The sequence below is a fragment of the Odocoileus virginianus genome, chromosome 3, assembly GCF_023699985.2.
Source record: "Odocoileus virginianus isolate 20LAN1187 ecotype Illinois chromosome 3, Ovbor_1.2, whole genome shotgun sequence".
NCBI lineage: Eukaryota > Metazoa > Chordata > Mammalia > Artiodactyla > Cervidae > Odocoileus > Odocoileus virginianus.
In genome coordinates this window covers 48129203-48152077 of record NC_069676.1, presented here as the reverse complement: position 1 = coordinate 48152077, position 22875 = coordinate 48129203, and the positions used below count along the sequence as shown (strand labels likewise).

At 48.0% G+C, this 22875-nt stretch overlaps 1 protein-coding gene across 1 annotated transcript; it reads left to right on the top strand.

The window, feature by feature from the left end:
* Window positions 1-4443: 4443 nt before the first annotated feature.
* Window positions 4444-16710, top strand: HBEGF (heparin binding EGF like growth factor). Its single transcript, XM_020880671.2, has 7 exons — window positions 4444-4462; window positions 4787-5046; window positions 5243-5416; window positions 8295-8472; window positions 13753-13908; window positions 14733-14823; window positions 15241-16710. The coding sequence occupies exons 2-6, from the start codon at window positions 5001-5003 to the stop codon at window positions 14803-14805; spliced, it is 627 nt and encodes a 208-aa protein (XP_020736330.1). The 5' UTR covers window positions 4444-4462; window positions 4787-5000; the 3' UTR covers window positions 14806-14823; window positions 15241-16710.
* The last annotated feature ends 6165 nt before the right edge of the window (window positions 16711-22875 follow it).

Sequence of the window (22875 nt, the reverse complement as noted above, 5' to 3'; positions counted from 1 at the left end):
AACTCCCACTGGAAGGAAGGGAGGGAAGAATGAAGAAAGAAAGGAAGGAAGCGGGGAAGGAAGAAAGAGGAAGAAAGTATCTGCTCTTAACTGCAGCTGTCACTAAGTCAGCACCTACAATGGGCCAGGCATCATATTCTTCTATTATTATTGCCCCCATTTTGCAGATGAGCAAACTATAGATCAGAGAAATTGACTAACATGTCTGAAGTTAGAAAGCAAGAAAAATAGCAAAACCCAAATTTGAACCCATGGCAGTCTGGCTCCTGAGAGCCTGGCTTCCATTTCGTTAGCTGCCCGGCTGCTCTTACCTAGGCCTCCCTCCAGTCTGTGAGGCAGAGATTCTTACCACCTCCCGCAGGACAGATGGAGCATTGAGCCTCAGCAAAGCTGAGGACGTTACTATCCATAGAGGCAGAAGGAGGGCGGCCATCGTCTCATGTGTTTGTCCAGAGTAGCGCTGAACCTTAAAAGCACAGGCCCAGGAGAAAAAGAGGAATTCTAATTGAGTCTGAGATTCTTAATAACTGGGTGGCCTTGGGCTGTTACTCACCTGTTTTTACCTTTGCCCCTTTAAAATAGGGAGGAGTAGCTACTCTCCGGGCAGTTGTGAAGATCATGCAAGATTATGAGCACATGGGAGGTGTCATTACTTAAAGCTTGACTGTCTCTGCCTCAGAGGTTCAGATTTTGCTCAGATGCTTAATTCGTTACTGTAGTTAATTATGTAGACCAGTGCTTCAAACCCTGGTTGATGTCAGAATTACCTGCTCAAAATGTAAATGTTTGGGCCCCACCCCAGGAAGTTTTGAATTAGGAGGACTGGGATGAGGCTTGGACCTCTTTATCTTAAGTAAATTCTCCGGTAATTCTGATGCCCAGTCAGGTTTGTGAGCACCAATTGACCTGCATAGACTTCTCAGCCACATTTGGGGAAGGGACACAGGTGGGTCCCTTCTCCACGTTCCCTTCTCCCCTTTCTTGTCACCACCAGCACCTCCTTCCCACTGGCTCTCAAGTGCTCTTCCCAAATGTAGGGCTGTGTGGCCCAGCAGAGAGTCAGTGACACTCAGGGTTGCTGAGTGACCATGGAGCCTCCCTTTCCAGAGGCCTGGGAACCCAGCACAGAGCTGGGAAGCAGGATGCCAGGGTTTCTGCTGTGGATTTGCCTCCTTGGGACTCACTGGTGACCCAGGGTCAGCAGGTTTCCAAGCCTCAGTTGACCATCATCCATCACTAGATAGTCAGGGAAAGCAGACTGGCTTGTCTGCTTCCTCAGGAGTGTGTCCTTGGCGCTTAAACACCAGAGAGCATGAGGAGGCCTGGGTAGAGAAAGGGGAGGAGGGGAAAGAATCCTTTCTAACTGTGCTTCCCCACTGACATTGCCTTTGATGTTCGCAGATAGGGAATAAAATCCAGCATCTACCTGGGGCTTGGGGGCTTCCCTGGTGGCCCAGTGGTAAGGAATTTGCCTGCCAATGCAGGAGAGGACCCCTGGAGAAGGAAATGGAAACCTACTCCAGTTTTCTTGCCTGGACAGAGGAGCCTGGTGGGCTGCAGTTCAAAGGCTTTTAAAGAGAGTCAGACATGACTTAGCAAATAAACAATAACAACAACCTGGGGGCTATAACATTCTCTGTTATCTGTCCTTGGTCTTTGCTTTAATGTTATCTCCTAACCCTCCCTCTTTTCTGGCTTTCTTGCTGTTCCCTGACTGCTCCAGGCTTGTTTCCACCTCAAAGTCTTTGCCCGAGTTGCTCCGCTTAGAATACTTCAGCAGTGGATAATCACAAGTCTGGTTCCTTCTGTTATTCAAGCATCAGCTTCCAGGTCACAGGCTCAGAAAGACCTTTGCTAATCAGTCACCAAATCTGAAGTGTTGTTCCAAGCACTGGGACATGGCTTCCTAGAGTATATCATTAAAATTTAACTTTCATCTTAGTATTTGTCATCATAGGATCTATTTTCCTTTTTAATTTATTTAATGTGTTGCCCGGCTGTCTTGTTTATTGTTGTCTCTTAGTGCCTGAAACGTGTTCAGTGATTGTTTGTGGAATAAATGAGTTAATGATATCGCTCCAGAATGAATCATGATTCCTTTTTCTATTTTTTAAAATATAATTTTAAATTTATTTTTGGCTCTGCTGGGTCTATTGTTGTGCAGGCTTCTCACTGTGGGCTTCTCTTGTTGAGGAGCATGGGCTCTAGGCTCGCAGACTTCAGTAGTTGCAACTCCCAGGCTCTAGAGCACAGGCTCAAGAGTTGTGGCTCTTGGACTTAGTTGCTTTGTGGCACGTGGGATCTTCCCGAACCAGGGATTGAACCCACATCTCCTGCGTTGGCAGGCAGATTCTTTACCACTGAGTCACCAGGGAAGCCCCTCCTTTTTCTATATTTGAAGATTAATTTATTTATTGGCTGAGCTGGGTCTTTGCTGTGCATGGGCTTTTTCTGATTGTGATGAATGGAGGCTACTCTCTTGTTGCGTAGCATAGACTCTAAACTGCAAGCTTCAGTAGTTGGGGCTCGTGGGCTCAATAGTTGTCGCACTTAGTTGCTTAGTTGCTCTGCAGCATGTGGGATCTTCTGGGACCAGGGACTGAACCTGTGTCCCTTGCATTGGCAGGTGGATTCTTTTTCTTTTTTTTTTGGCAGGTGGATTCTTAACCACTGGACCACCAGATAAGTCCATGATTTCTTTTTCAGATTAGAGGACATGCAAAGTTCTGAGAGGAGAAGTGACTGTCCCCAAACCATTCCAGGCCTTTTGAATTCTTTCTCCAGGTCCTTCCTGTAAAAACTGGCTGACACATAAACGTAGCTGGGGTGAGGTTCTCAGGTGTGATGAAAACTTGGAGTTGCCCCATGAATGGGCTACGACTGATGTGAGGGTGAGAAGGCGGAAGGACAGAGCGTGTGAATCGAGAGGCAGGCTGAGACAAGAGAGCAGGGTGTGAACCTGGCAGAGGTAGGGGGAAGGGGGTGACTTGGCTGTGTGTCAGGAAGTGTTTCCCTCCACCCTCCCCTGGGGAGAGCCCTGACCCTGAGGTGGTTTTGCTGTGGGAAGCAGGTTGTCAGGCAGCTGTTGAGGGAGAACAAAGGTGTGGCCTGGGTGGTGACTGTCTACTGAGGTCCTGGGCCCGATACTGATCACCCAAAGGAACAATCCCACAGTGGCACTTGGCCAAATAGGTGATAGGTAAGCTTCCTCCTAAAACCAGCCCAACCACACATGAAGCCTCAGACCTGTGGGGAAGGGAGAGAAAAGAAGTCTCTAAAGAAATGAAATGGTCAATGTAGAATGCTTAGTAATAATAATGCTAATAATATAGCACACTTACTAGAACATGTCTGGCATGGTGCTGACTGCTTTGTATGTGTTCCCTTGATCAATCTTCAAGAAGCTCTCTATAAAGTAGGCATTATTATTTTTGTTATTCCCATTTGAGAGACATGGAAACTGAGACTCAGTGAGATTAAACATCTTGTCCAAGGTCACACAGTAAGAAGCCAAGTCAGGATTCCAGTTTAGGTCTATAGTGATTCCAGGGCCCTGTGGAAACCTAAACCTGGGGAGAGTTGCTAGGGGCAAGTTAAGAAGGCAGAGCCCCATGGACTCCTGCAGAATTATGGATGGGGAGGGAGAGTGGAACAGGCTGTGTATAAATAGCAGGCCTGTTTTTATCCCTACACATGGGCTGAAGCAGGCAAGCAGCTCTATCTGGCACAATTTGAGGGCTCTGAATGCCAACCCAGCCTGTGTCATACAACTCCCGCCCCAGCATGTCCCTGGGAGCTGAAATGCCTACTGAGAGAGTCATTTCTTTGGGTCAGGGCATTGACTCCAGAGGATTTCTGTAGAAATACATAGATTGGAAGACAAACACATCAATCTCCTGGCACCCGTTGAAGGTGGCAACCTAGGCCAGCCAGTTGGGTCCTGTGGGAGGGGGCTCAGTTTTTCTGTTGAAGAAGATGGCGTTCAAAAACAAAGAAAAGTATGAGGTTGGTTTCACAGCCTGTGTTTCTTCAATCCCAGAAGCCTGGGAATTATAATCCACAGTTCAAAAATCCTAATGGAGACTATGTCATCTGGGACAAAGATGGAGAGAAGCCACTCCAGTGGATGGGAGAATACTAACTTCCTTTGCTTTTGCTGGATTGATACCAGATGCCTGCAGCTGCAACTCTGGTAACCTTAGGCTTACGAGACTTGCTGGCATTCATGTGTTTAATTTTTAAATGATAAATGAATTAATTATTTTTTACTCCTTGATTTGTGGGTAGGAAAAGAAGCAGGTTTCTGAAACTCAGAGGAAGACATGGGCGGAGATCTCTGGTTTACAGCACGGATAACCGGAGGGACCAGGCCTGGAAGAGAAGAAAGAACGGGGGGTGTCCAAGGGCGAAGCGCAGCTCAGCGGTCACAAGGCTGCAGCGGCGAACCAGCATTTGGGGAAAGGTAGGAACTGGCCCCCGCCACCTGCCGGTCAGCAGCCCTACCCACAGTCAGGCCGCGGCTGCCCTGGCCTAGTCCCAAAATATGTGAGCGCCGCCCCTTTCTCCCGCCCCGTTTCCCCGCCGCGCCCGCGGGGTCGGGGGCTGCGCTGTTGGCGCCTGGAGCCCGGCCGGCATCCCAGAGCGGGAGGGGGGAGAGGGCCGCGGGGGGCGGGGCGGAGCCTCGGCGCCTCCCGGAGCCTTATTCCAGGCTGCACGCCGAGGAGCGCTCAGTCGACCCAGGGAGCTGCGCGCGGCAAGCAGCTGGCTCTCTTGCTTGAGGCACTAGGGCTCGGGCGGTCGGACAGACGGAGTGAATAGAGAGACGCCCAGAGGCCGCGAGCTCCGCGCAAATCCCAGGCAAGCTTGCATCCAGAGGCCGGCAGCCGACCGTGCCCGCCGGGATCTCCAGCGCTTCTCCAGCCCGGCTCCCGTGCCAGCGTCCGGTGGCCGCCGCCCCCCAAAGTGATTGCTGCCTCGCCGCCTCCGCCGAGTCCGGGACCATGAAGCTGCTGCCGTCGGTAGTGCTGAAGCTCTTTCTTGCTGCAGGTAAGCGGGCTACCGCCGCTCCCGGAGGTCTGGGGGATGGGGACTCTGCTGGGGGCACTGGGGAAGATCGCTGCAGCGTCCCCGGCGCGGGCCACTTGGTGGGGCCCTTGCTCCCTGGCTGGCGGGCGCCAGCCGCGGTGCATGGCGACAGGGGTCTGGGCTGGGGGTCTGAGGCGGCCTCTCCCCTTACCCGCAGTGCTTTCGGCGTTGGTGACTGGCGAGAGCCTGGAGCGGCTTCGGAGAGGCCTGGCTGCTGGAACCAGCAATCTGGATTCCCCTACTCAATCTACGGACCAGCTGCTGCCCGCGGGAGGCAGCCAAGGCCGGGAAGTCCTGGACTTAGAAGAGGCAAACCTGGACCTTTTCAGAGGTGGGTGTGGGGGCAGCCCATCCTCGGACCCTGGTGGTCAGTTGAAGTATCATAGGATCTGGTGTTTATGCCGATTGGGCACACCTGTGGTTTGGGGCTTTTCAAGAGAGGACTTCAAGGAAAAGCCTCTTGGCCGGGCAAGCTCCCTGGGGGATCCTCGAACGTAGGTCCTGTTGTCTTTCTTGCCCTCGGGTCTCACATGCCACTTTGCTGCCCTTCTGCATACTTGGGGGCAAATTGAGACAGGCAAAGTGCTTGGGTTTTGTGTGTTCTTCTCTGAGGTAAGCTGGGTGACAGGAACAAGGACTGGTTGAGATGCTTTCCCTAGAGTTTCTATGTAAAAATGTGCACAAGACCTAATTTCTACATTAATTGACTATTATGTGTAAAGTCACAGATGTGGAGATGCTAGGCACATACCAGGTGTGCAGGATTGGTCTCCTGCATCCACCTGTCTCCAGATTGGGGAAACAGTGGCTCATGAGGAACACTTGGTCCTGCCCAGGTGAGGCCAGCACCTCATGGGGAGGCTGTGAATGGTGAGCACTGGGACCCTAGAGAGCTGTTTTGGTACGATGGGTGTCCACAAATCCTTCACAAGCCTGGATACTTCCTGACCACTTTGAGACCCCCCTGAGAGGGGCTCCAGGGGAGGAAGGGCCAGGTGGGATCCTTCATCCAGCAAAGGTGCTGTGGCCAAGTGCATATAAGCACAGGGCAGAGTCCAGAGCCTCCAGTATCACCTGCTTCCCTGCCCCCAGTCACCTGCAGAGATTCTTGAGGGTGGAGCAGGTACTGAACCCTGGAGCCCCGGAATGACTATATTTGGTTGGAAAGATACCCACCTGTTCTAGCTCCGCCTGCTTCTCTGCCACCCTTTTTCTTCCTTACCCAGGGGTTCCCTTAGGTGCTGTCCACTCCAAAGCTGAGGCTGGGCTCTCACCTTCCATCCTCTCACAGTCGCCCTCCGGGGCGGTGGGGGGGTGGTCACCCCTGGCCTGAACAACCTGGATTCTCCTTGTCCTCTCCTAGGCAGGGCAGAGCTGGGCTGTGACTCACTCCCCACCCACACAGCTCCTCATACCTCGCAGACCTGACTCACTGCTCCCTTTCCCTGGCAGGAGCCCGGCTGTCACCCTGTCACTCTCTCCCTCCCTTTTCTGATTGGCTTGGTCCTCCTGCCTCAGTTTCACCACAACTATGGTCACTAATTTCCTCTGAGCATCTGCCTCTTCTGAGTTCTGAAGGGTCCTGGGTCTGCACTGTAGGAACAGGGGACTGTGGGACTATTGGCACCTGTCTCTTCTCTTTTCTCGGGTTTGCTGGGCAAAGACTATTTTTCAAGTCTAGGGGTCCTGTCACCTGAAATAAGTAACTGTTACCATTTAGTAAGTATCTCCTGTGTTCTAGTCACTTAGCATGTTATTATGAATTAATTAGTCCTGTTGCAACCCTCTGAAATAGGAATGCCTGTTCACTTTTTACCGAGAATCCCAGGGTTCAGAGAGATTAAGGGACTTGCCCAGGATCACATGGCTGAAATTCGAGCACCGTTCTGCTGACTTCAGAGCCCATTCATTGTCCCTTCCTGGCTCAGCATCCCAGGTGCTCTGGGCTTGTCTGGAGGAGGACACTGCTGGGGTGTATGGGGCACTTTAGTGTGTTGGGGAAGCGCACTGGATATGGAGTCCAGAGACCACATTTCAGATCCCAAACCTGCATGACCTTGGTCAAGTCACTGCCTTTTGGGACCTCAGGTTTTTCCTCTGAAAATGGAAAGCCATATTTTGAAGTCAATTCTACTTTCAGAATCCTAGGCCTCCAGTCTAATAATGTATGATGCTCACCCTTCTGCCAGACATGTGGCTATAGCCATAGACAGCAGGCACCTTTTCTTCTGCTGGGACAGGGGAGGGAAGACTGGCGTCAGACCCCTGGGCTGATGGGCATAGCCCAAGGTCAGTCCCCACTGGATGTCTGTGTGAGATTGTTTTTCCCCTTTGAAGCATGGAAAGAATGGAGAGAGCCATTATTGTTCTAATTCCTTTTGATAGTTTTTTGCTCTCCGCCTTTCTACCTCTTGGGCACCCCATCCTAGAAAGCAATAAACGGGACATCTGGGGATAAATGTAAATGGGCCTTCAAGAAGTAGTGAGCTGTAAAGAGCACCGAGCAGGGTAGATATTTTGCTTGATGTCAAAAAAGCAAGGCTCTTTGAAATTAGCACAATATTATAAATCAATAAAAATATTTTTAAAAAATTAAAATCTAAAAAAATCTTAAAAAGTTAAGAAGCAAGTGTCTGACCAGGGATGGCCTGCTTGCTGTCCCTGAGCTGGGTTCTGGTTTGGGCTTATGGTACCCTGGTGCTAAAGGGTACCCCAGAGGGTACCACCTGGACATAGGCATTATTATTATTTTAGGAACCTCTTTCCTCTAAAATACCCTCCAAGTGCCTTCTCCAGAAGCAGTTTTTATCTCTGACACTGTCTTCCTGCAAGTGGGTCACTGAGTGCAACATCAGGAAATGAGGCTGATTTAAGGCCAAAATAGAACCGAGTGGGTGTGGGGGAGTAGGAGATGAGGATAGACAGTTGGGGGGGGGGTGGGGATGAGGTCGGTAGAATTGCCCAATCAGCTGCAATTACTCAACAGAAGCTAGCATTCTTAGAATGAAGTTCTTGAAATGAGGTTGTGAAATGCCTTTTCTGGGACCCCCCCACCAGCCTCTACTTCCTCTAGCACCTTTGGGTGGTCTGCCCAGATTCTGGTCTGCCCAGATTAGGTAGAATCAAAGTGTCCTTCCAAACACTGTGCTGTTCTGATTTTTTTTCCCTTGAGGGAGTCAAAGACTTAACAGGATACTTTTCTACTGCAGCTGCTTTCTCCTCCAAGCCACAAGCTCTGGCCACACCAAGCAAGGAGGAGCGTGGGAAAAGAAAGAAGAAAGGCAAGGGGTTAGGGAAGAAGAGGAACCCATGTCTTCGGAGATACAAGGACTTCTGCATCCATGGAGAATGCAAATATGTGAAGGAGCTCCGGGTTCCAACCTGCATGTAAGTGTCCCTTCTCTGGGGCTGTTATCAGCTCACTCTGTCAGCCTAGTGGTTGTTCTTCTGTTATCACTGTTCCTTGAATTCATAAATCCACTCAGTTTCTTCTCACCCTCTGGGAGGAAGTTGGGAGGAGGGGAAATATTTTTAGTCAGCGGAAGGGGCTCCCCCCAACATAGGATGCAATTTCCTGTGGCGTGGGTTTGTGACGCTCTTTCATCTTTGGGGGCATTTCCTGCTTGCTCAGAAATGAGCATGTGACTAGGAGAGCTGACACCTGAAGGCAGGTTCTTCATCTCTGCCTCATGCCCTACTCCAGATGGGAGAAGCGAGTAGGAAACATGGCAGAGTGGGGCTCCTGGGTGGAGTGCAGCTCCCGTGGCCTTCTTTCCCAAGTCCTGCAGGCAGGTACGGGGTGCCTTTGGACGTGTGCTGTGCAGGTGTGCGCAGACAAATGTGCATGTGAGTGAGCAGATGTGGGTTAATTGTAAGGCATGGCAGGATTGTACAGAAAGCAATCATTGTGGGAGCAGGGAGAAACCCTTCTTCCTCACCCCAGCGAGGGCCAGGATGTGGGGGACGTGGTGGGTATTGACCTTTGGCCATGGGGGTGGGAGAACACTTCCTTTGTGCAGGATTAACGGAAAATAGAACCCGTCTCAGTAGGCATCAGCCCCCGGTTAGACGGCACCACCCCTTCCCTGGGCAGGGCTGTGGGTGGAGGGGCCATGGGTTCCCCAGCTACTCTGCTAGGCTGAGCCCAGCAAACGGCTGCCTTGGCAGTCCCTCAGGGATGACGACACTGCCATGCTCTGTGGCAGGCATAATGTCGCCACTGTGCCCGAGACCCACACCCACATCAGGCTGCAATCATGCCCTCTCTTCTGTTGGGCTTGAGTTTCTATGGGGAGGCAGCCTCTGTGACCTGGGAGACTTTGGACAGATCAGGAAACTACTGTGTGCACACTGCCTCCCAGCGTGGCAGGAAGGCTTGGCTGCCTGACACTTCTGCTGTGATTGGTACAGATACTTTGATTTTTTTTAAAGCTTCCTTTTGCCATCTGATCTCATATAGCAGAGTTGCCCTGTGTTTGGCAGTAGGATCCATCACCCTTTTCCATGTCCACAGTCACTTGTGGGTCCTCTCCTTTAATATCTGTATCAGGAACTTGGTATTGGATGGGGGTGCTTAAGAGTAACCTAAACAGTCCCCATATTATTCTTCCAGAGGTCTGGGGACAGGGCAGGGAATGTTTGTCTTAAATTTGTAAAATGGCCTCATTAACACAGGGTGGAGACAGTGACTCTGAGGGTTGTCAAGATGGATTGAGGCCAGGAATCTGTCTGGGCTGAACTGGCCAGGGCACTAGTGGATGGACTTTGATTGCTCAGCTGAGAACCCTTGTAAGGATGCTCTCCTGGAAAGCTGGGCTCGACCCACCACCTAAGCCCAAAGGACCTAGGTAATGGTGTCCAGAGTCAAGGTGCCCCTAGGGATGGTGATGAAGACTGTGATGATGCCTTCTCTCCTTTTTCCTGGAGCTTAACAGTTTACATTTAATATGAATTGAGCCCAACAGGTATATGCTGAGCACCCACTTGGTGCCAGTTATTCTAAGGGATGGGAAAATATAGGCTTGTATTCTCAAAAACACTCTGCTGGGTAGGCAGGGCTTGCTGTCTCTACTTGAAAGATAAGGAAACTGGAGCCCGGAAGTAGGAAATGATTTGGTTTGAGATCAGCAGCTAAATAAAGTGGGTGGAAATAGGACAGGCACTCAGGTGCCTGACTTCCAGTCCAACATGCTTTTCATGCCCCCAGGCTGCACTAGGTGTTGGCTTGCTTCCTTCTTCCCCGTCTGTTCTTACAGAATTGGAGCGCAGTTTTATAGAGCAAAGTTATTATACTAGAGGTCTCTTAAGGCTTTTACTAGTTGAAGAGCATGTTGAAATCTGACATGACGACTTTATGTCTGCTTCCAAGGTAGATTTTCAAGGGACTGGATTCTGGGTCTCGTTCTTCTGCCTCCTGCCTCCAGCCCTTGGTACTCAGGGCAGCAGGCAGCAAGAAGACACAGAGCTCCTGGTTTGGGAGAATGTGACATCTAGACACCTAAATCTGGGGCCCTTCGTGGCTCCTTCTAGCCTCCAGATCCAGCAACCGCCAGCCAGGGTGTGTCCAGGCTGCCGTGGTGAGCTTGAGGCTGGCCGGCTTCCTAAACCAGCCCTCCGCAGCCATATCCACAGGAAAATCCTTTTGTGTCACCAGCCAAAAGTTACCCTCAAAGAGCAGTTTCCTGGGGCTCCTGACGAGCTGCTGACCCAGAAATTGACTGCAAAATTTCCTGTGACTGGAGGAAGCCTAGGGCAGTTAGCCTGAGGAGGACTCAGGGCTGAAAGAGGGCTCTACTTGGCCTCACTGCCAAGATGCCAAGAAGCAATAGTGAGCCCCCTTCCCCTTGAGTCTGTCTGACTCTGGTACTCCTTTCCTAAGGATATGGGCAGTATCCTCTGGAATCTGATTAACTCCCACGCAAGTGGGATTTGGCCTTTTATTCAGTGCTTTTATCCATATTATCTCATTTGATCTTCACAAAGCTCTAGTGAGGTAGGCACTTATTATTCCTGTCTTTCACATGAGAAAATCAAAGCCTGGAAACGTGACCTCCCCTTGCTCCAGATCACCTGGCTAGAAATAGTAGCAGAGCCAGTCTGGAACTCATATATGCGGAGTCGCCTCTGCCAAATGGTGCCCCTCCACCTCCTGGGATAGGCATGGAGAAATCCAACTTGGAAGATGTCTCTGGACTCTAGAGGGTTCTGTTATAATACACGTTCTGAAATGGGCCACAGACGTGGGTAGGAGGAGCACGTCCCGTCTTGATGGGTCGCCGGCTCTGGGCAAGAGACACGATCTTGTCACCACCCTGGGATGCTTGGAATGCCCCTTCCCTGGGGGAGCCAGGAGTTGTCTACAAAGGGAGGGGGAGGTGGGTAATATTAGGATGTTTACATTATTATCCTTTTGACTCAGGGTGGCAGAGGGGGTGGAGGGATTATGTAACTGAATTGCGGGACTCTGAGGCCAAGCTTTATTTCTATCATCTGAGTAAGTACCTGTGGGGTTTGAATGATGGCCTTGAAGTGAAAAACAGACTCAACTTCAGCTCCCCTCCCCCCAGGAAAGCACAGTCTCTGAAGTCAGCCAGATTGCTGAGTTGAATCCTGACCCTACTCTATCACTCACACACTGTGTAGTCTTGAGCAGGTTGTCTAACAGAAGTTCAACCTCAGTCCTTTCATCTTTAAAATGGAGATAGTAACTTACTTCAGAGGGATATTTTTAAGAAGAAATGATCCTTTTAAAGCCATTAGCACAGTACTTGGCTCCTAGTAAACCTGTAATGTGTGCTATTAATTATTATTTATTTATCATTCAAGATACTAATAATTGAGAAATCAGAGTCAGGCAACCTCCAGAATCCTTCAAGCCCATCAGATGTGTGTTTCCTTGGGGTAACCAACATTGTTCAGAATGGAAAGAATTACGAATTTGGAATTTGGCCCTTCTGCTCTCTAGTTTTGAAACATTTGGCAAATTGTTTACTCTCTTCTGACCTTAATCTTAGTCTTTCAATATGTGTAAAAGAGGCTATCCCTGCCTACCAGGGTGTTGTCTTAGTTAAGCTAGTTGATAAGAATAGTGTCTTGTAAACTGTAAAGTGTGGTGCACAGGTGATGTTCCAGCGGCGCTCCTGAGAGCATCCTGTATGTCCTGGCAGGAATAGGGGTCATTGTCTTGCCCACCTGGGTCGATGGGACAGTTGTGTGGCGAGGCTGGGCAAGGAGCTGTGTGTTGTGCTGTGGACCTGACCTACCTTTATCTTGCAATGAGATGGTTCTCTGGAACGTGCAGGAGGTGGGAGAGGAAGAGGTGCTGGGCAGGATGGCAGGGGCAGCCCAGCCCCTGGGTCTGCATAGGTCTGTTCCTTGGAACTTGCCTGCTACCTCTCCACAGGAAAAAGGGATGCTTAGCTCTGAGGAACCAGGTGCCTCACCTTCTCCGGAGAGGATGAGCAGTTCAGAACAAAGGGCTCCCAACTTCTTGGTGCTTCCTTTTGCAGCAAATGGCCTAAAGGCCATGGGCAGACAGTGCCACTGCATCCCTGACTAGGCAGTGTGAGCAGCACACTGAATTCACCATCAGACAGTCTGCATCTGTGTTTCTGCCCTGCTGTGTGACCATGGGGAAAATTGCTCTGCCTTTCTGTGACATGGGCTCCTACCTACATCAAAGGATCTGTGGGATGCTCAGATAAAGAAAGGGACATGAATGTGCCTGATCAACTGTGGGCATTTCTCAGTCTTCCCAAGAGCCTCTTAGAAGAGGCTGTTGCCTGTGATTTCTTTCTTTTTCTTTTTGGCCATGCCCTGTGGCAAGGATCCTAGTTCCCTGACCAGGGATCAAATCTGCGTCCCCTGCCTTGGAAGCACAGAGTCTTAACCACTGGACTGCCAGGGAAGCCCCTGATTTATTTCTTGAGTGAAAAAAGCCAAGGGGTTGGTTTCTGATGTTCTAAAATGCATTGGCAGGACAGCTGGGCAAGAAGATGTTTTTCTTGCTTTGTTTGCTTTGTCTTGGGATGATAGCTGGATGTTCAGAGGCCAAAGGCCAGAATTCAGCTTTCAAGTTGGGCCTTGCACCCAGGGCGAGCTGCGAGTTAAATGAAGGAAACTTGAGAAAAACGACTCCTGGCAAAGGAACAAGGCCTATTAATAGGCTGGGCAGTGGCAGAGAGGGACTGGCTGCTGGGAGCCTTGGTGGGGAAGGCTGGGTTTATTTCTGGGTCAGAGTGATGAGGGGCCTCACTAGAGGGAGTGATACTGAATCCCCTCAGTTCAACCCACTAGCTCTTGTGCCTAAGTCCTCTGAACTGACTGAAACAACATCTTTATACACATGTAGTTAGTCATCCACACATGGAACATATCTAGTGAAAACCTGCAGTCCTTTCTTTTTCCCTGCCTGGAGCAGGAATCTGGGGCCAGAAAACCAAAGAGGATAAAGAAGGGGAGGGCTTGGAGTGAAGGAGGAAGGCCACAGAGCCTTTAGAGGGGCTTCCAAAGAGCCTTGTACTAGAGAAGAATAGAGGAGCAACAGGGATCACAGAGACAGAGAGGCCGAAGCTGTGAGGAGTGGGATTTGGCTTATGTAGGCAGCCCATCTCCAGGATTGAAGCCAGACCACTAACTTCATCTCTGCTTTGTTCTGTTTTGGACCAGCTGCCACCCGGGTTATCACGGAGAGAGGTGCCATGGGCTGAGCCTCCCGGTGAAAAATCGCTTATACACGTACGATCACACAACCATCCTGGTTGTGGTGGCCGTGGTGCTGTCATCCGTCTGTCTGCTGGTCATCATGGGGCTTCTCATGTTTTGGTGAGTGTTACAGGCTGTTTCTGCCAATCACTTCTGTTTCTTCTTCTTTAGGGTCTTTTATCTGATGGTTACATGAGCCCTCCAAACCTCCAACCCCACCCCCTACTCCCCCTACCCTCCGCCAAATCCTGGGCTAAGAGCCTGACTGATGTTTCTGGGTACCGGTTCTCCAAGAGCCTGTCTTCTTTGGTATGACATATGTCTAGTGTCTGGAGCCCAGGGCCAAAATCGCCAGGTCATAGGAGGTCCTGTTCTCCTAGCAGGCTCTGCAACCCTCCCATGAAGCCACATCTTCACACAGTTCTTTTTCCTGACTCTATTTTCTGTTGGCATCAGGATGTGATTTGGTCATCAGAGCATGGGTGGTGCTATTGGTATATTTTTCTAAATCTGAGGCATCTGGACCCCAGGCCACGCTTCTGATCCTGCTTCTGTTCTAGATCAGAGGGACCTACTAAGTGCTCTGTGCCCATTTATAAGCAGTGCAGCTCATCTGTTGTGAGATCTGGATCTAGTTACCTGTCTTTCTAAAAGTTGTAATCTTGCAGGGATTGTAATCTCTGTTCCCCTACCTCATAAAGTTGTTGTGAGGATTGTATAAATGAGATGAAAACTCTTAGCAAATTGTGGCCTGCTATTAGAGACAGGCATCCTTTGGATATGGGCATTTGGACCTTTGGCCTGAGATCTGTTGACCCACCATGTCCTCTGGGTTTTTCGAAGTGTGAAGAGAATCACTGGGCCAGAATCTTTTAGGAGGCCAGCTCTGGGACCTGCACCTGTTACAGCAGGCAGAGCTTGCTCACAAAACTTACCTTCCTCAGGTACCACAGGAGAGGAGGTTATGATGTGGAAAATGAAGAGAAAGTGAAGTTGGGCATGACTACATCCCACTGAGAGGAACCTGCGCTCAAGGTAATGGTCCATCCTTTGCCCCATGGTACCATCACCACCCTTCCTGGACCTAGGAAGAGATCCAGGCATGCTGGATTCTTCTATCTAGGCATTCTTCTCTTGACCTAGGAGTTAGGAGGCAGGCTACCATAGAGTCAGGGACCCATTGCAGAATTGTTTTCAAGAAGGTTGTCAGTGCTGTATCTCTACTTAGGGTGAAAGTTGCCAGAGAGATACCCAAGAGAGATGCCTGAGAAGACAGCTTCTCCCATCCTCTACTCCTCTCCTTCCCATCCCTTCCCAGAAGATCTTTCCACTTCTTTTTGTTGTTGTTGTCATTTGTTTTTAGATTTTTCCACTTCTTAAAGCTGGACCTAGGAGACTCTTAAGACCTCTTAAGCTGTGTTCAGCTTTAAATACCTTCTTCTTGCACTTTAGGCATCAGCTGGGGACTGCTACCTCTGAGAAGATACAAGCTGATCACGGATTCTACAGAGGGGAAGGACTTCACAACTAGCCATGAAGATTCCTTCATCCCCAGTTGCCATCTAGATTGGGCCTCCCATAATTGCTTTGCCAAAATACCAGAGCTTTCAAGTGCCAAACAGAATATGTCCAGTGGGATCTGGGTCAGAAGAAAGCAAAAGTGAGGGACCTTTGTGTCCTCCTGATTCTCCTGCACCAAGCCCTACTTACCCCCATATGTTTGTTTGAACACTTCTCTTCTGGATTAAAAATGCCAGTTAAATTCCATATGCTCCAGGATCTCTGACTGAAAAAACAGAAGGAGAGGAAGAAAGAAAGATTTGGGGACTGGAAGAAAGTAACAAAGATCGAGAAGCCATGCACTCAAGTCGCCACCAAGGGATCTGCCATTTGGACCCTCCAGCGCTGGATTTGATGGGTTAACTGTGAAATACTATAGACCTGAGAACTCTGAATTTTGGGACTTCTACCCAGATGGAAAAATAACAACTATTTTTGTTTGTTTGTTTGTTTGTAAAATGCCTCTTAAATTATATATTTATTTTATTCTATGTATGTTAATTTATTTAGTTTTTAACAATCTAACAATAATTTTTCAAGTGCCTAGACTGTTACTTTGGCAATTTCCTGACCTTCCACCCCACATCCCCCACCATCTGGCTCAATATTAGACTCTTCTGCTGCAAACATGAGATGGCTCTGTGACCCATCTGTAGTCATCCATTGTCTGTCCACATTTCTGAAGATCTTCCATGATCAGAGTGCCACAGGGGGAGTTTTGTATGGTCAGGATGTAGGAATTAACTTTGTCAGATCCACTCTATGAGTTGGACTGCAGTCTTGCCTAGGCGATTGTGTCTACCGTTTGTGTTTTGAAAGCCCGCGGTGCTGATGTCAAGATGTAACAGATATCAGTGTTATCCTGTGTCCTCTCCCTGCCCGATCCCAGAAGAGGTTGGGCTTCCATGCTTCCAGCTTTCCTGGCCCCTCACTCTCCATGGGCCCAGGTCCACAGAGTGGGAACTCACTGTCCCTTGTGTCAAGACATTTCTCTTAACTCCTGCCATTCTTCTGGTGCTAACTCCATGCAGGGGTCAATGCAGCAGAGGATAACCTAGAGAAGGTATTCGCAAAGAAAAAGGCTGAGGAGGAACAGGAAACATTGGAGCTGACTGTTCTTAGTAATTGATAACCTACCAATTGCTATAGAGAAGGATGGAGGTGAGGAGGGCTTTTGTGTAAACACACCCACCTCACCCAAACTACAAAGGTATGCTGTCATGGTCCCTTCTGGAAGTTTCTGGTGCCGTTACTGAACTGTTACAAACCTGTATTTCCAAACCTGTATTTCTAAAACTGTATTTCCAAACTTGGTTCATATTTATACTTTGCAATTCAAATAAAGATAACCCTTACTCTGTAGCCTTCTGTCTGCTTGTTTTAACTGGGAAGTGGTTTAATGTAGGTCTTTTCTAAGCCCTGACTCTCTGCTGGGCTCTGCACCAGGTCTGTTTATGTATACTATCTCAGTATCCCCACCAACCCTGTGTAGGAGCTACTGTTGTCCCATTTTTCCAAAATCAGAAACTGAGGCTTGGAAAGTCTATGTAACTTGCCTGAGGATACCTAGTTGGTAAGTGACAGAGCTGCAACTCTTAATCTGACTTTTATTATTTGTCTTAATACTTATATGATAGCATATCTGAGGCAAGAGAGAGCAGACCTTTCACAAAGGAAAGGTGGTAACCAAGAAAGGCATCTACCCATTCAGTCAGCAGACCTTGGCCTCAAGGCCTGACCCTACTATGCTGTTTGTGCAAGCAGGCATTGCTTCTGGTGGAAACAGGCACATTTGACTCCCCTGTCATGCTCTACATTCCATCTATCATCTATCAGCCAATCTTGTCAGACCTACCTTTTGGATATATGCTGAGTACAGCCACTTCTTATCACTGCCACCATCATTACCTCAGTCAAATTCGCCATCATTTCTCACCCAGCCTTTCTTTTTTTTTTAACTTTTGAATTTGTCTCACCACTTGTGGGGATCTTAGTTCCCTGACCAGGAGTTGAACCTGTGCCCTCAGCAGTGAAAGTGTAGAATCCTAACTATTGAACCACCAGGGAATTCTCTCTTACCCAGACTCTTGTGATGTCTCCTTTCTTCCTCCTTACTCCCATACAGCCCGTTTCCAACATAAAACTTAGTGATCATTTAAAACATAATCCAGATCTTGTCTGCCTTGCAGGCCTTTCCCGACCACCCTATTACGCAATAGCACATTCCAGCCCACTCTTGCTCTCCTTGTTATTCTGCCTTATTTTTCTCCACTGCCCTCATCACCACTAACATATTCTTATTTGTTTTGTCTGTCTCTCCCTACTAGAATGCTAGCTCCATGAAGATTGGAGTGTGGACATTGCTCCAATCTCAAATTGTAAAACAGTGTAACTGAGTTGTAGACACACAATATTTGTTATGTGGATAAGTGAATACAAGAGATGACTAAAATCCAGTCCAAGGCCAGCAAGTGGACAGATATGGGATGCAGTACTACCCTGGAAGTGTGGCTGGGTTTAAAGAAAGGTCTTTGTTGGGGAGGATAGATGCAGATGACAGGGTGAATGGAATCTGGGGGAGGTCATGATGACCTGGATAGACTGGAGGCAGAGATCCATTGGGAAGCCATGGAACAAGAGCTAATGGATGCCCCCTCCTCATCCTCTTCTTCTTAGAGAGTTGTGACACTGTGATGTTTCTCCAGGAGCCCACACAGAGACCTTATATCTCTTTGAATATCCAGAACTGAACACATGCACCCCTGTAACCAAGCACTTCAAGGGATATACACAAGACAAATGAGCATGTATGCTCATCAAAAGGTATGTACAAGAGTGATCTTAGCATTATTTACAATAACTGAAAACTGGAAACTACCCCATTACGCATCAGTTTTTGATGATGAATAAATACATTGTGGCTATACAATGAACTATTAAATAGCAATATGGATGAATCTCATAACATACTCCGGTATTTTTGCCTGGAAAATCCCAAGGACAGAGGAGCCTGGTGGGCCATGATCCATGGGGTCGCAGAGAGTCAGACATAACTGAGCACACAGCACAACATACTGCTGAATCAAAGAGACCAGACACAAAAGGATATATACATTCTGTGTGATCCCATTTATTTAAAAATTTTAAACTAATATATAGGGAAAGAAATCAGGAAAAGAATTGCTATTAGGATCTGTAATGACTGGAAGGGGACAGATAGTGATACTTCTGGTGTTCTGATAATGTTATATTCCAAGATTTAGGTACTGACTACCTAGGTGCCCCTCACTTTGAGAAAATTTATTGAGTGTGATTTGTGCAATTTTTTATAGGTACTAAACTTCAAAGATTCTTCTTTATTTGTTTTTTCTTTTTTTGTTGTTTAAACTTCAAAGATTCTTAAAACTTGGGTAGGGGACTCTTTTGCTGTTTGCATTATGCAAAGCTCTGTAAAATACCAATGTATTACTGTAGTAGTCAGGAAAATGGTATAGATGCCAGAAGTAACTGGAGTATGAGTTACTTTGAACTCTTCATGGGGCTCCCTTTCCTGCTTCCAAGCTTCAAGCCTCTAGTCCTCACACTGGGCTGGGCTCTTCTGAGCACAGCTAATGTTTCCCGTGGGCTCTGGGCTTCCTGCCTTTCAGCTGCTCTCTCCTCAGCATCCTCAGAGGAGGTTCCCTGGGCATCTACTTGGCTGATACAGTGACTCTGGGAGTCTCTGAACCGTCAGCCACTTTTCAAGATTGGTCAGCAGAAGAGATTGGGGCCTCGTGAGTACTGAGAAGCATCTACCTCTTGTCTATGAATTTCCCTTTCAGCAGCCTTGGAGAGACTTTATTTTATGATGTTCATAATCATTGTTATCAGGTTAACAAAGATTTAACAGTCATTGAGTGCTCACTGAACAGGGTCCGCTGGGTCAGGAAAGAAGTGCTCTGACTCTCCTGTGTTGTAGTTGCTTAAGTTGAGGGGTAAAATTAGACTGTTAACCTAATCCTTTAACCACTAACTGCATTCCCAAATGAGTTCTTGGGGTCATATTTATCTTCTCTTCCTCCCAAATCCAAAAACAATATAGTGAAGAAATCCCATCAAAGGAATCTGAGAGAGCAACTCCTCAGAGTTTCTTCTCCTGTCCCAAGGTGCCTTATTAGGGTGGCAGGGGATGAGCAGGAGTGCAGCTTAATACACACTTGAGCCTGAGCCTAGGCTCCACCGTTTCATGCATGATACCTGGCCTCTCTGAACCTTCCTCCCTACCTATGAACTAGACATACTGAAAATACCCTCCTGGAAGAGTTTCAGAAATGATACATGTGAGTAAAGTGCTTCAATCAGGGCCAGCCAAATGTTAGATGCTCAGTAAATGTTGATTATCGTCAGCAGCCTGTCCAAGAAGCTAATTAGTGGCACATGCAGGATTGAAACCCAGGCTTCTGATTCGCAGACCACAGTTCTTTTTCTTAGAAACAAACAATACTTTTCAATTGTCTTACATTTTGCCATCAGTTTTGGTTTTTAACAAATACATGTGGATTTAAGAAGCCATGGAACAGCAACTCAATCCAAACATATCAGTTCAACTTGGCCGGCCTGAAATTTTTCCCTTTGTCAGCGGTGCCTGAAATTCAAGCTTCCTGTTTGAGAATGCTGATACTCCTGGGAATAGCCATGTGTTAAGAGGCTAGCATTCTTAGTTGACATAATTCATTTTAGCTTCATTCATTCAAAGAATATTTGTAGAGGCCTCTCTATCAACTTCCAATGAAATCCATGCTCTGAAGGGGGGGGGGGGTGCATTTTGATGGAGTTGTGGGAAGCAGGGGAGGGAAAAGAAGTTGCCTTTTAGCAAGTACATTCATCTACTCATTCAAAAAAATTGACCGGGCACTTATAATGTGCCAAGTACTATGCTTGTTTCTGGAGAACAGTGAATAAGAGTGACACATGGATCAACAATACATGTGTAAATAAAGAAATAGAATAATTTCAGAAATACACACACAAGTGTGATCTGCTAGAGAGTCAGTGGGGTAGAATTAATTTATATAGGTGGCTCAAAAAAGGTCTCTCTGAGGAGATAACATCTGAACTGGGACAAGACAAGATCAGGCATGCAAAGAATAAGCTTAGTAGGTGTGTGTGACAAAAAGAACACCTGAGCCGCAGCATAGGCATCAGAGACTTAAGAAGGAGGTAAGGACCAGGTCATGTTGGGGTCTTGTAGGCTGTGGTGAACAATCTGGAAGGCAGTGGAGTGTTTTGAGCAGAGGAGTGATATGATTTGATGTACGTTTAACACGTATGACTTTGATATACAGAGAAGGAGTCTTAGGGGACAAAAGTTAGAACTTTGGAGTCATCCAGGCAAGACATGATGGTGGCCAGGATTTGGGTGGGAGCAGAGGATGTGGTCAGATACAGATACAGGTACAGATACAGGTCAGATACAGGATATGTATTGGACGAACCACCTGTAAGATAGGCTGATGGATCAAAGGTGGGCACTATGGGGAGAGAAGAATCAAGGTTGATTTCTTGGATTTTAGCCTGAGAAACTGGCCACATAATGGTTCTGTTCATCAGGATGGGAAGGAATGGGGGAGCATGTTCACAGGGGCCACAGAAATCAAGAATTCTTTCATGGACATATTAAGTCCAAATGGGGTAAAGAAAGGTACTACAAGTGAGAGTGATGGGCAGGAAAAGGATGCAAGGAGGAGAAAAATGGAACCAAAAGGGTAAATAAGAAGGATTTGAAGATAGAAAAAGGAAAAAAAGAAAAAGACACCTGACATGTGGTATTTCACAACTCTCTGTTAGAGGATCTTATTTAATTGTTATAGGGCCCGGGGGAGATTGGTAGTATTATTATCTCCAGTTTGATGGAAGAAGGCACTGAAACTCAGAGGAATGAAGGCTACTGCTACCTAATGCAATTTGGTGGATGCTGCCAAGTCCGGCAGGGCCCAGGCTCCTCACTGATCTCGAGCTTCTAACTTGACCCTTGTTCTCCAAAGAGAGAAGAAGGCTCTGTGTTTTCCTCCTTGCTGTGGTGAGGTGCCCAAGCTGAGACAGGCCTCTGGGAACAGGACACCAGGCAGTGTCATTCCTGGAAAAAAGGAAAAGGCTAAACTTGTCTGAGAACAGGAGAGGGAAGTTAGAATTGTCCCTTCCATGGTTGGTTTCCGGAGTGTCAGGCCACCACCATGTTAATGTAACTTGGAGGTTGTTGTGGTTTGGATTTTCTTTTTGAATTTTTAAAGTTGCACATTTTTTCTTGATTGCCCATTGACTGATGGAGAAGAAAACAGGACCTCTTAGCTCACTGCCACCCACACAGCTGTAAAGGAAGCCAGCCCTCTTGCTCTTCAGAGAACTTCCCCCCTCCCTTCTTTCTTCCCTCCCAGCATCTTGGCCATTACTAAACAACAGGGCATCTAAGGAAAAGGGCTCCTTTCAGGGCTGGAGTGCTGTAGTTAGTGGCTCATAGTCTGTGTGGGAGGCTTCCCCAAAGATGTATGATGTGGGTGTAGCAACCAGACAGACGGGAGGAATTAAGTCACCCTTTTCCCCAACCTTCATTTCCTTGTAACCTAGAAGTCATTGGGTTGGTTTCCCTATGATGAGACTAATTTTATTTTTGTTGTCCTCCAGATTTCGATAGCAGGCATGCTTCACTGAGAGTGTGAAAAAAGGAAGAAGCTACCAGCTTGTTCTTCTTTATGCCATTTGTGTCTGGGTTAAGCCTGGTTATGTATACCACACTCTCACCCAAGACTCTCTAAGAAGGCTTGATTTCTTTCTATTTCTTTGGTGGTACTGAGTGGATCAGTGGCCCTGTGCTTGGTAAGAAGGGTCTGATCAGGTCCATTTGCAGGGAAGTGTGCTCTCCTGCCCAATGGATGCAACTCCAGACCCCAAGATTTGAGGTGTGAGAAGCCTGATTCAAGTTCCACCCTGCAGGTACAAACACCCTTTCCTAGTCTGGACACCTAGAGAAAGTCCACCAGTCCCAGTTGTGTTTGTGACTCCTCCTCTGCGCTTTCACAGCACCTGGGCCTGGACAATGCCAGGAAAATTGGTCCTCTTCTCATAGCAGCTTTGGTTTTCCTCTCCCATGGATTCCATTGCACTGTGGATGGTCATGGTTTGCTCATCTGTTCTTCCCACTGTGAGCTCGTGGAGCTCATGGAGAGAGTTCTTTTGCAGCTCTCTCTGCCTGTGCCTGACACAGTTCCTAGCTCATCAGAGGCTCTCACTAAACGTTTGATGCATGCATGAATGGACAATTGAATAAATGAATGAATGCAAGAATAAAGAAATGAGGGAAAAGAGGGTAGAGGTTAAGAGTTCAGGCTCTGCATTAGACAAAGCTGGGTCCATGGGATTTTCCAGGCAAGAACACTGGAGTGGGTTGCCATTTCTTCCTTCAGGGGATCTTCCCAACCTAGGGATTGAAACCGCAGCTCCTGCGGCTCCTGCATTGCAGGTGGATTCTTTACCGCTGAGCCATCTGGGAAG